The 13753-nt window shown below is 39.5% G+C and overlaps 1 protein-coding gene across 1 annotated transcript; it reads right to left on the bottom strand.

The window, feature by feature from the left end:
- Positions 1-812: 812 nt before the first annotated feature.
- Positions 813-13034, bottom strand: DCSTAMP (dendrocyte expressed seven transmembrane protein). The gene is made up of 4 exons (XM_051785178.1): positions 12793-13034; positions 6316-7378; positions 1657-1971; positions 813-955 (listed from the first exon to the last, which is right to left on the bottom strand). Exons 2-4 carry the CDS (start codon positions 7339-7341, stop codon positions 884-886), a joined length of 1413 nt encoding a protein of 470 aa, XP_051641138.1. The 5' UTR covers positions 7342-7378; positions 12793-13034; the 3' UTR covers positions 813-883.
- Between the last annotated feature and the right edge of the window lie 719 nt (positions 13035-13753).

Genomic DNA, 13753 nt, shown 5'->3' with positions numbered 1-13753 from the left:
ATTTCACTGAAGGCAATGGTGACTTAGGCAATGTAATTAAGCCCATTTTTGCCACTTATGCAAGCTTCCTCAGATTTCAAGATTCAAAACATTCACCTTTGCTCATATCTCCTACACTTCAAAGCCATCTCATCTGCACCCACACCACCTGATTCCTCTGTATTCTAGCTCTCGTGAGTGAGCATTCTCGCTTCTACATGTTACATCACCTCTCTCATGATCATCAAAGACATAGTACAATCTGAATTAGTGATACAGTCTATGGATATGTGGAAGTAGGAGACTAAGACCAAGCGAGGAATTCTGGGTAGGAGACTAGGTAGGAGACTGGGAGCTAGGGATGGCAAAGAACCAGGCTGAAGGATTTGTGGCAGTTAAGGGTTGAGAAATAGATAGAAATTACTAGAAACACCTAAGACCTGGTTCTTGTCCATGCCAGAAGGAAATAAACAGTCTCTGCTGTGCCTTCTATCTTAAGTCTCTGGCAAAATAAAGAAGACAAACCTGCTGCTGTCATTACATCTTCTGTTAGCTCAACCCAAAGAAGTTTGTGCTGTAGTTCTAAAAGGTCCAAACTGTTTGATTGCTTTTAGATAGAAGAGCAGATTCTCCATGAATTCGTAAAGTACCAGACAATGCAGACCCAAGGTTGAAAAACAAGTATTAATGCAATCCAGAGCAATCTGTGATGAACTGCACAGTATCTACAATGGCTTCTTTTTAACACTTTTCAAAAATACTGATGCTCAGCCTTTGAGTTTGATATTTTTACATTTTAAAATTGACATTCCATAGGAAAGATGGTGCAAAATGCAGGTCCCTGTGGAGCTAATGCATTTCAGCCATATCCAAAGATTCACTCTGTCTTTTTCACACCATGTTGTCATTTTGCCACACTCCTTTCTTTCTTCCTCACTGCCTCTGTTGCCTTGAGTATTGGAAACCAAAAACTGACCTGAAAAGAAAGAAATATGATCATAGTGTTACTGAGTTAGAGATCACCCAAACACTGATATCTTGTATAGTCAGTATTGAAGGCTGTAAAAAAACGAAACCTAAAGAAACTATACGTATCTGCAGCTATCTATCTGGACTTGCCATAGGTAAATGTGTGTTTGTTATTTCCACTAGTCTATATATACATATAAATACAAGATAAATGTTCTTGCAGGCAGAAAAGTTCTGTTTTCTAATGGTGTTTGCAATCATACTGTGTTTTAAAAAGAAACATATCACCTTCTGTTTTTCTAGGCATTAAGTGAACATCTTTCTCAACATTTAGAGGCTGCTCTTACTGCCTAACACTTGCTATCTGTGTCACAGGAATACTCTTTGTGCTTTTCATATGTTCATGAAAATGAAGTTTCTTCTCTGGAGAACTCTGAAACTGAGAAGTATTTTCTTACCAGCACACAGTCATTTGTGTGTACTGATGTCATGTCTGAGGCCTGTGTGTTGAAGGACAGAACAAAACAATTAGATGATCTAATCTTAGTATTAGGTAACTTGTCTCTGCCCCCTGAGCAGGACACCACTGGGGAAAGTCAATTATGTGCTAATAAATAATTGAAGTTAACAAGTGTTTAAGTATTTCCTGGGTCTGGCTACCACCCTGCAAGAGAAAGATTTATTTTTTCCCTAGAGCTGATGGCTTACCCTTCTAGCAAACATGTTCTTCACAGTTTTCTCTTGTACCTTTGCTCTTTTCTTGAGTAATTTTGCATGCAAATGATGTATCCGTTTCATCGCAGCATCAGGATAAAAAGAAGTTGACACGAGTATTTTAAGTTGGGTCAGGAGGCCAGAGAATAATCCAAAAGTTATTAAGAAGAAAATGATGACCCCGAGGTGGATCCATGCCGTGGAGAGAGCAAGCTCTGGATGAGGGATGCAGTCACGCTTAAACAAAGGGATCTTGAAAGAATCAGTCTTTGCAATATGCTTTGCGATATGAATAATAATCTCATTCCTCTGCACAAGAAAAGGGGGAAAAAAAGTTGATTATAGTACTGATTGCCTCCTTTCTTAATATTTCTGCCACTGGACATTCAGATTTACAAAGGAACATAAGTCATCTAGTCCATCTAGCGTCTGTATATGGTGTGCTCATAACAGTATATTTATTAGCTATTTAGAAATGTTTCAGACTGTATTTTCACCATTTCTCTTGGGAGAATGTCACATATTTTGGACTGTTAAGAACTTATCTTCTTAGTGGCTCTGATAGAGAAATATTTAATTAATCTGGTTATAATGGTTTAATATTTTCCGACTCTCACGACTCTGCTCAGATCCTCTGCTGGAGGGTCCTTCCTCCAGGGTAAAAGTGCAGAGTAGTGGGACTAAGCTCCTTCTTTGCCCTGTCTGGGGTCAGACCCAAGGCAGGCCATGGTAAGAGGCTGCCCTCAAGGTACGAAGGATAGAAACACAGGCAAAACCACACACAGCAGTACACAGCGAATAGTGACGTTACAACTGGTTGCTTACGGTTGTGCTCAGTTGGGTTTTTAATATCTCCAGGGACAGAGCCTTCACACCCTGTCTCAGAAACTTGTTCTATTGTTTGATCACCTGAAGAGTAAATAAAAAAATTATTTCCTTTATTTTCTGCCAATTTCCTCTTCTCCCAGCACATGAGAAGGGTCACAGAATCATAGAATCATTAAGGTTGGAAAAGACCTCCAAGATCACTGAGTCCAATGTGACCGAACACCAGCATATCAACTAGACCATAGCACTAAATGTCACATCAAGTTGTTTCTTGAACGGATGGTGACTCCATTACTTCCTTGGGCAGCCTGGTCCAGTTCTTGACAACTCTTTCAGTGAGGAAATTCTTCCATAGTCTGACTCCTCTTTCTTACACCCAACCCCCCATCAGATATTTTTGTACACTGAGATCTCCCTGAGCCACCTCTCCTTCAGACTGAGCAACCCCAGCATCAACTCATGTGACAGATACTTTAGTCCTTTAATCATCTTTTTGACCCTTTCTTTGACTTCTCACTCCAGTATATGCCCCTCTTTTACTGGGTCTCACCAGTGCTAAGCAGCAGGGAAGGATCACCTCCCAGAGCTTGCTGGCAATGCTCTGCCCAATGCAGCCCAAGGCAGTACTTTCTTTGCCATAAGGGCACATTGCAGACTTGTGGTCAACTTGGTGTCCATCAGAACTTTCAGGGCCTTTTTCTGCAAGGCCGCCTCCTAGCCAGTTAGTCCCCAATATGTATAGTGCATGGAGTTATTTCTCTCTAAGGACTATAAGACATGGCATGTTGCTTCGCTGAACATTGTGAGGTTCCTCTTGGCCCAGTTCTATAGCCTTTTCAAGTCACCCTGAATGACAGCACAATCCACTGGTGTTTCAGACACTCTTCCCAGTTTTATATTGTCTGCAGGCTTGTGTGACTACAATCTGTTCCTCTGTGCAGACCTTTAATGAAGAGGTTAAACAACACAGGATCCCGTGTCTACTGGAGGACATCAGAACTGACGTTGTACCACTAGTCAGAACCTTTTGAGTCCAACAGGTCAGCCAATTTTCAGTTCACATCACTCTCCATTTACCTATCCCACACTTCATCAGTTTGTCAATAAGGATGTCGTCATCCAGTGTTCCAGCACAGGAAAACTTCATAAATGCACAGTCAGCATCCACTGTTCTCCCTTCATCCAGCAACCCAGTGTTTGTATCATAGGTTGTTAGATTGGTCAAGAAGATTTAGCCTTTATAAATCCATTCTTAATACTCTTAATATGTTCCCTGACCTTCACGTGTATGCAAATGGCTTCCATGTTACCTCCCCAGGTATCAAGGTGAGGCTGACCCAATTGTAGTTTCCTGAATCCTCCTTCTTACTCTTGCTGAAGATGGGAATAACATTTGCTTTCTTCCACTTTTCAGGAACCTTTCTCAGGCCCCATGACTTTTCAAAGGCAATCAAGAGTGGTCTCACAGTGATATCATCCAGCATCCTCAGCACCCATGGGTGTTTCCCATCACGTCCCATGCATTTACTTGGTTAAATGCTCCCTAACCTGATCCTTCTCAGCCAAGGGTAAGTCTTCCTTGCTCCAGATTTGCTCTTATCTCAAAGGCCTGGGATTTCAAGTAAAGGAAGAACTGAAGATGACATTCAGTACCTTAGGCTTTTCTGTGTCTTTTATTGCCATCAGGACTCCTGCTATTCACAGTGGACCTATATTTCCCCATGTCTCTTTTGCTGCTAATGGACCTGTAGAAGCCCTCTGTGCTGCCTTTCACCTGCCTCACCTGATTCAGCTCCAGGTGAGCTTTGGCTCTCCTGCCCCCATCCTTCTGCAATAGAAAGTGTATCTATATTCCTCCTGGAACAGCTGTCCCTTCTTTCACCTCCTCTATGCTTCTTTTTTAATGTTCGAGCTTTTTTCAGGAGCTCACCCATGCTGGCATCCCACTGCCTTTGCTTGACTTAGTTGGGATGAATAATTCTTGAGATTGGAGTAGGTGATTTTTTAATATCAGCTAGCTCTTCTGAACCCTTACTCTCTCAAGGACCCCCAGGGGACCAGAACCACATCACAAGCTGGGCTGCTGATGTTAGATCACAGCTGCTGTGCAGCAGTAGGGTTCACATGAAGTATAAAATTCCCTTAGCACATGTAACAACCAGTCTCCTCAACATATTTCACATTAGACAGACTGACCAGATGATTAAATCCTCTTTGCTTTTGCACAAGAATCTGAAATCTGCAGGATGGATCTGATTTGTTATATGTGTGCAGATTGCACAGTTACAGTGAATCCAACGGCTTTTACATCTACCTTCCTTAAAGAAGGTTCAGGTAACAATTAGAAAGGTAATAATTAGAAGTTTGTGGCCTCCATCCCCTAGGAAAGATGTTTTTTCACTGAAACAATCTGTGAACATTTGGCTTATGACTGCCATACAGATACCAAATTTTTCTGTTCTTTGCTAAGGTAAAACTGGTCAATAATTTAATTTTTATCCCATGGAAGAGTTTGATATTTTGATATACAATACAAAATATTGACAGAATTTCACCAGCAGCTTGACTTCATTCCAGCTGGTTTCATTTGTAGCTCACATTTGTTGGAAGTGCTCTCCTTCCTCAAGGATGCTGCGCACTATATCTCCTCTCCCCTTCATGACACAGTCCCAACCAGATGAACATCCCATGACACACTGGGACAACCAATCTGCCACAACACTGTCTAAGCTGAACCTGCAGTGGTTTAGCAGTGTGTCATAGAAAATGTGGCCTGGCTGAAGAAGCTCAGAGGTTCAATATGTTACATATGGAAAAGTGACAAAGAATCTCTCTGCCAAATATTGTACGTCCTGTTCTGTATACTTGTGATTTCAAGTAATGCACTTATTGCATTTTTTACCTTAATAATCTTACTCTGTGAAACTGATTAATTTTTAGGGGATGGAGAAAAATGGGAATGAATACTCATTATTATGAGATCTAAGAAGTAACAGAAAATGCTGAGTAAGAAAAAATTATAGAAGAAAGAGCATATTTCATATTGCACTAACAGTCAAGCATTTCCTTGAAACCTTTTTATCTTGAAAGTATCAAAGGGTTATATACTTTTAGAAAGTGTTTTAAGCCTGATCTTGCAAGCTATCGAACTGGACAGCTTTCCTTTGCACTAAAAGCACCACATGGGTCACACATTGCAGTGGCGGAATCTCCACCTTTAGGAGCATTCAGACAAGACCCTGAGCAACCTGATCTACCTCTGAAATTGTCCTTGTTTTGAGAAAGAGGTTGGTCTAGATGGCCTCCAGACTTACCTTACAACCTAATTACTCTACGATTCTCTATGCCACTGCTGCTCCTACTAGAAGAACCTTGAGATTCCAGTAATGTGCTATTATTTTGTGTGCATGCACCATGCATACAACTGACTAGTTCCTCACACTACTCAGCTAAAGAAAGGTAGGCATCTATTGCATCAGTGTCACAGTGACTTTTGACTATAAAAGTGGTGCTTCAGAAATGTCAGCATTGCGAGTGTCCCATTTTAAGCTTCTGGTTTTCTTCATATATATAAATGGAAGAAGGAAAGTCCTTCTAATATTTACCATTCTCTAGAAAATTGATGATGCTCTGGAAAGTGCAGAAAACTGTCTGGTTCCATCCAACATATGTATCTGTAACGGCAATGTCCCTTTTTGAAATGAATGATACTCCATGAAAGAACTGATGGCTCATTGGCTATACGTCTGCTCTTGCAGCTGCTGAAGATCAAGGGAAATTTTTCAACACTAAACTAAGAAATGTACAGTACTGATAAGTACTTACATTCTGAGAGAGGCTGAGTTGAATCTCTAGATCCGGTACTTCTTGGAGATATTTATTCACAGAAATAATTAACCAGTAAAACAAGTAGTCTACTGCAGCAAACAGAAGCCAGATGCAAAGATGAATAATTACAGGGAGAAAAAAATACAGCATTTTTTTTCTGTCTTTTCTTGTGAAGCAGAAAGATGGGATTGTCACATAATCCTTTCTTTCTTTTCTGTTAAGTGGCAAAAGACATGGTTTTTGCTGTTGCTTTTGGTGCTCATCAAATGCAATGAACTCTTTTGTGATATAAGTATTTTTAAATTTGGTACTGTGAGAACCCAAAAATTTTTTGATAAAGAGGCCAGTTCCAAAAGAAACTAGAAAAATCCCAGTGACAGGCAACACTTTCTGGCCTATGTAGGGCAGTATAGTCAGCATAAAATATATCTGGTTAGCAACTCTCTGTATTTCTTGCTTTGTGTCATTTAGCTCTTGTTTTAATGCATCATCTGAAATCGAATAAGATGGTGTGAATTCATGCTTTAAGATCACTATATCTTTAGGTAGTACAGTGGAAAGCTTGGCTGACTCGTAAATCCATTTCACTGCCTCGACATAATATTTTATCAAGGCAAATTGCTCATGCTTCAAATGACAGGTTATGGTGTCTGCCAGAACCTTTAGGTTGTGAAAAATATTTTGGATGCTGTTGGCCACCATGACACCTGTGCCAGCAGTAATAAGAGCGTTCCTGCCATTTTTCAGTCCACAGGAAAAAAGGAACAGGACACTAAAACAGCGCAGGTGCTTGAAACAGAAGAGCATGATAGAAAACAAGATCCAGATGAATCCAGAAATCAGTAAGGGACCCAAAGAGTGGTGTGCCAGGGAGAAGTGCATGCCAAGGAAAAAAAGAAAGCTGGAGAGGAAGCCAACTGCAAAGCAAACTCCAAAAAGCTTCATCCAAGACTTCCAGCCAGGCTTCCTTTCAGATATAAAAATTTCCCATGTGTTCTGGGCTATTGAGACAAATGTTCGCATTTTCTCCTGATTGTTGCTGACACTGCGATAGCTCAAACTAAAAGGAAAGAAGAAGAAAAATACTGTTAGTTACAGGATCATGCTATTGACAATAATGTGCTTTTAACTGGCTTCACAGTTTTAACTGTACTTCTCCACACTGCAAAAAATGCAGGTCTGACTTATGTGGGGCTGAACCTCCGCACGTGAAATCCAAATATTTGTCCTCGATATCACACATATAAACACTAAAGAGATGACTCTAAATGGTTTTCTTTTTTCTTTTGTATTTTGCACACTTTGATTAGCTATATAGACATAATGGTTCATATTTACGTGTGCGCGTGTGCGTGTATGAGAGGGATGCAAGTCTCCTGTGGCACCCAGTGCTCCCTGCCTTGTAGGGGCACCAGGAAGGGAAAGAGGGAAGCATGGAAACTTCCCATTGGTACCCCAATGAAGAAGAACATGGCTTGAATCATGGGGAGCAGCCAGAGCAGCTGCCAGGGAGGAAAGAATGGGTGAAGCAGCCTGTGCACACTGCCCGGGGATGGGGACTGAAGCTCTGCTTTTTCAGACGGAGGTAGGTTAGTACAGAGAGAAGAAAGTGTGCCTCAGGAATCATTTCTTCTTTACAGGTGCCCATGCGCTGGAACAGATTGCCCAGAGAGGCTGTGGGGTCTCCCTCACTGGAGACACTCAAGAACCATCTGGATGCAATCCTGCGCAATGTGCTCTAGGATGACCCTGCTTCAACAGAGAGGTTGGACCAGATGATGACTCACTATGGTTCCTTCCAATCTTACACATTCTGAAATTTTATGTCATATACACTTTTAACCCTTTTTAACCCTAATAGCTTATGTTTGTCACCATCTCATCTGACTACCAACATGCCCGTTATGTAAATTACAGGATATTTCTGTGATTCAATTCAGTTTGATTGAAGACAGTCCAGTGCTCACATCATTCCTTCTTCTTTTACAATACAATATTAATAGTGCTATTTATCCAAAGATTCAATTTATATGCATATCAGTCTTTTAACATAGTAGAACAAATAAGATGTTAATTAAATAAAATAAACAGTTGTAAGTTTATCTTCAATACAGAACAGTTGTCTTCACAAGATACCTCCTGAAGATATTACTTTGAATTTTGCTTAGCTTGAACACAGCAGATAGCCAGAAACTAAACTATTTGTAGTTTATACATATTTTGTATAAACTTTTATACATATTTTATACATATTTTGTATTTGTATTTTGTACATACATTGTATTTTACTAACTTTATGAATTCTGCTAGCATTCATGGCACCATTTTCCCCTAGTAGAAATTAGCTACTAGTTTTGTCATTGGTGGCTTTGCCATGAGATGTCCTCTGCTTATGTGGATGGTCTGCTTTGTCCTCTTTCTAGTAAAAGACATTTTTAGGAAACATAATCAAAAAGGAGATATTCATGATCTTGGAGTCAAGCAGAACCAGATCTAACAGCCAGCAAACCCTGTCAGCAAATCTTGTAGTTCCTAGATTGGGTCGCTAAACAGCATGTGCCACCACAACTTCTTTCTAGATCTAAGAAAAATTGCTTTGTACAGTGATTACGTCTGGCATTCTGTTCTTGATTTAAGCCATAAAAGAGTAAAATGCAGAAAGGGTAGCATTTCTGTAATACTATGCAAAAACATCCGTGTGGGAAAATAACACATTTTGAGTTTTCTTGATCAGCACCGATTTTGCAGTTGTTATCAAGCAGAGTTTTTGCATTTCTATGTATGGGTATAGTGTATTGGGGTTAATGCTTATAACCATTCAGTAAATGGCTGCAATATGTGACTGGGAGTTCGGCATGACTGAATCTAAGAATTGGAGAGAGTCAAGAACAAAGCCTTAAAATTAACAAAAGTCATACTTCTGGACTGGGAGGCTGGAGACTTGCAAAATATGGACAGAACTTGAAAAGAATCAAAAAGTGTCATTTACTGGGCAGACACAATGCTGTTACACGAGATCTCTGCAATACTCAGAACATACATGGTAGGTTTGTCCCTAACTGGCACTAATCCAGAGCTTTAAAGTAGAAAAGGCATTGTAAGGACCCAGTGGACTTCCAAGCCTGTGGCATGGATACTCAGGTTTCTCTGTATGTTCACTGAAGATTGGGAAGGAAGTATACCCATCCCCTCCAGAGTCCATCTCTGAGCTCAGACTTTCCCAGGTAAAAGTGTGCATCTCAGTGGCTTGTCTGACGCCCAGGTTTTCCCACATAAGACATCAGCAACAGGCATAGATATTTAGCATTCAGCAAGGGAGAATCACTCAAAGGATGAAAACTCTAAACATACAAAAAATGTAGAGGCTGAAATTTCTTGTATTAGCAGGCACTTAAACAGCTGCGAATGCTTGGGAAAGGAAAATGACACTGTGGCTCAAAGGTAGAAATAAATCTTCGGCTCCACTAAGGAGGTTAATTCAGTGCTTAAAGAAATAGTAAACTTTGAGAGCTTTCTGGAATGATCCTTCTTAAAAACATAAATCACAAAAGCTCTCCTGAAGCTGTTAGGTGCAGTTATAAATTCTAACAGGAGGTTGACAAGAACAAAACCTTCATTTCAATTGCAGTCTGAAGCAAGGTACATTTTCTTCTGTCCTGTAACATGAACTAATGTGGGGGCTGTTACCATTATTTACGTAGCATAAAGAAAGAATTATTCTTGGAAAGCGGTTCCTTGCTCTCAAGTACCACTTTCTTTCCACCATAGTTTCTCATGATGAGAAACTCCCACAGAGGGGAGCTGGAAACTCTTTGCTCTAGTTCTGCTTCTGAATCTGATTTTTTGTAAGGTCCAAGGAGAACCTCTCTATGCCTTAGTTTCCCTCTCTAGGAAATACTTACGCCACTCTGGAAGCATGGTATTAATCTACCATATGGCACGCTGGCAGCAGTAATCATAAAAACAAATTCTCAAAAAGAGCCTCTTCAGCAAGGAGATCGGGCCATAATTCTTAAGGCTTGTGATGTACTGAAGGTAAAGCAACATAATTAAGAGGTATTTTTCTATTTTCATTTTGAAATAAAAGAGAACAATTTAAAAGCACTTTTATGATCCTGCTTGTAATATGTCAGATGTGGCTATAGATTTGAGTAAATGGAATATAAGTGCATAAGATCAGGAGTCCCTAGAAAATGTCTTTCCAGCTCAGCCATGAGTTCTGTGCTAGAGCTATGTAATTTTTATACAGTATATGTACATACCATGTATGATTTCTTCCCTGCCTTCAATGGATACTCCTCTGTATTCATCGTCCAAAAAGTTGTGGCTGTCCTTACTGCCAGTTTGATCCTGTCCTAGTCCCTTGCTCACTCTGCAGCTGCTGATGGCTTGCTACATTAGAATAGAATAGAATAGAATAGAATAGAATAGAATAGAATAGAATAGAATAGAATAGAATAATTGAGTTGGAAGGGGCCAACAGCGATCATCTAGTCCAACTGCGATAGATCAAAAGGCCTAACATTTGTGGGAAACATCTGTGAAACATTCTCTACCCAGGCTACTGCTTGCTTAGACGTGATCAGCAGGCCTACATTTCTAGTGTATGAATTAGTCACTCATGCAAACACCTTGCCAATTTTTAATATTAATGGAAGAAGCAGGTGTGTCCTAAAAGTGTATAGTGAGTAAAAGAATGGGATTTACTAAATAGTTAACTTCTTTTTAATAGAGGCACAGCTGATTTCACAAAGCATGATAAACAGAGTCAGATACCTAAGTCTACTTTCTATTTTGACCTGACTCAGACAAAGCTGTAGGACTACAAGCCATTGAATTAGGACTGAGTAGTACCATCCAGTTTTTGTGCCCTTGCACAAAGTCTGACACAACTTTTCTCTGCACAAATGATCTCAGGAAGAGTATGGCAGTTTGGCAGGCCCTTGGCCCTCCATGTTGTGCAGGATTCTTATATATAAAAATAAAGTCTTATTAAGAGAGACTTTAGGTTAAATTGGAAACTTATATGCCATTGATGCTAAAGCTTCAATGATCTTTGCCTCATAAATCCTGCTGGGATTTTATACAGGAATTAAAGAAGCGAAAGCACACAATAAGAATACAAAAACAAGTATTTCCTTTTTTGGCAGTTTCAGCAGTCTTCTTTTCTAGCCTGGATCAGTTACATTGAAATGTAAGAGAATTACTTCCCTTTTTTGGATACCGTCAAAAAATCCAATGCTGAACTACAGTTTAGTAAGAGGAAAAAATACAGGAGGGAGTCTTACATTGTTTCCTTTGGTCAATGCAGGACATTCAACAGAGAAATAAAAGCCCAACCAAAAATCCATCAATGTTACTGTAACTATCCCCTCATCATTTCTCATGTTCACATTATTTGCTTTTAACTGCAGGATGAAGAAAAGTAAAACACATTAAGCAGAAGCAATGGCTAAAATGTCTAATCATATATGTATCCATAGGGACTTGAAATACTAAATAACACAACAACGCAAACAAAACAACAATTTATACACGGGGAAAACCAACCAAACAAGCAAAAATAGCAACAGATTGAGACCTCTTTTTCTTCATGTATTGAAAATAGATGGCTCAGGAAAATTGTGAACACTGTAATATATTAACAAGTCTTTAGGATGCTACAAATTGATTAGATGTCATCTAATATCAGATGTCTGTAGCACTGGAGGTTGGACAAGATGATCTTTAAAAGGCTCTTCCAACCCAAGCCATTCTGTGATGTCCACATCTGAGCTGTCTATATGTCAATGAGGAGAAAAGGGCAGTCCCCCAGAATCATATTTCAGACCTGTTTTAGAAGTCCACCCCCACAACGGATGGATTGCGTTTTAGAAGACCTTTTTCTCTAGCTCAACTATGAAAAGTGTCTGGATTGCTCAGACAAAGCTATCCAAAGCCATGTGAGATGAAGCTCTTCCTTTGTTTCTTCGTTGCTAGCAGGTTATATTTGTCTAAGCTGGGCACTAAGAGCAAGACACGGAAAACGTGTTATGGGCATCTGTAGAAAATGGATAGTTATGGAAGGGACAAAGAACAAGAAATCAAATTTTCTCACATCACTATGGGCTGTTTTAGAAAGCTGTGATGCAACAAACTCACAGGCATATTCTTTCCTTAAAGCACCAGCAGGAACGGAGGCACAGTTTAGGAAACCCAAATGGTAGTTCCCCTACTGCCAGAAACAACTCTACAAAACACATAAAATTCCAGTGTGAGGGATGGATGGGAACATGAGAGACTACACAGTCCCTTTTCCTACACAGAATAACTTTGCATAGTCATAGTTTTGGAAGAGCTTAGGACTAAATTGTTTCATGAACTTTAAGAATACACCCTCCAGGTGACAATAATTAACATAAAGCAAGTCCTTAGAACAGCTAACTTAGTACATGATTACTATCCCAAGTTCCTTGATATTAAAGTGTTACTTACAGGCACTCTTGTAAAGCATTTGAAGGTTCTTTACAGCGCTGTGTGTCTCTTGACTTTGGTGAGGAACCAAGATGGGCACTAGTAAAAAATTCACATGAGTAATTTGTTTCCCATACCCTCCCTCAGTGAGTCAGTCACACTACAATTTTGAAATTGTTCTGGGTTTGACAAAGATTCATGAGGAAGTAACTTATGCACAAGACCAAAATAGTATATAATTTGCAAGTGCCACTTTCCACCTTTTTTTCTGGCAGAGTAATAGATATCAGCAAATGAGTTCAGGACCCAAATTTCAAAGATTTAATTTTACGTTGAATAATGCCTTAGGTCTAGAACATTTTAGCTATTTTGGTACTTCCCATTCAAACTAGCAGCAATTCAGTACCCAAATAAATTTAAAGCTTTAATCATTTTTACCCTATCAAATGTTCCTACTGAGATCTGTAAAAATATTTTTTTAAACAATCTGTCAGAATATGGCCCTTAGAATAAGACCTACCTTAAATATACAACAAAGACACTCAAATTATGTACAATAAAAATAAGTGATATACAGGAGGGTAGAACTGTTATGTGGAACACCTTTTACTTTAACTTTGGCACTTAAAATTTTATTTTTAATCAACTCTTTGTTTCTGCAGACAGTACAGTTTGCATGCATATTTTTGTGTACAGAGGAGAAAGATAATTTTGGACATCCATACTCCCTACTTGAAATGGGTCACATACATCCTGCCAATTATTGGATTGATCCATTGAAGCAGTCAGTCCTTTTATTCAGTTGTCATCAGGATCATCCGATAAAGAGGACAACAGACTCAAAGGGAATTAAATGCTGATACACAGCTTCACAGGGACAACAGCAACAAAAAGAGTATGAGTGTTACACACCTATGATACCTTTTCAATAATATCCTTCATGAAAAACTGCCTCTTTTCATGCACTTTCAGAACTAACTCG

Source organism: Manacus candei, unplaced genomic scaffold, assembly GCF_025592945.1.
Source record: "Manacus candei isolate 608988 ecotype Guabito, Panama unplaced genomic scaffold, ASM2559294v1 h1tg000019l, whole genome shotgun sequence".
NCBI classification, from domain to species: domain Eukaryota; kingdom Metazoa; phylum Chordata; class Aves; order Passeriformes; family Pipridae; genus Manacus; species Manacus candei.
The sequence above is the reverse complement of the archived record's forward strand: the minus strand, read 5'-3'. Positions and strand labels throughout refer to the sequence as shown.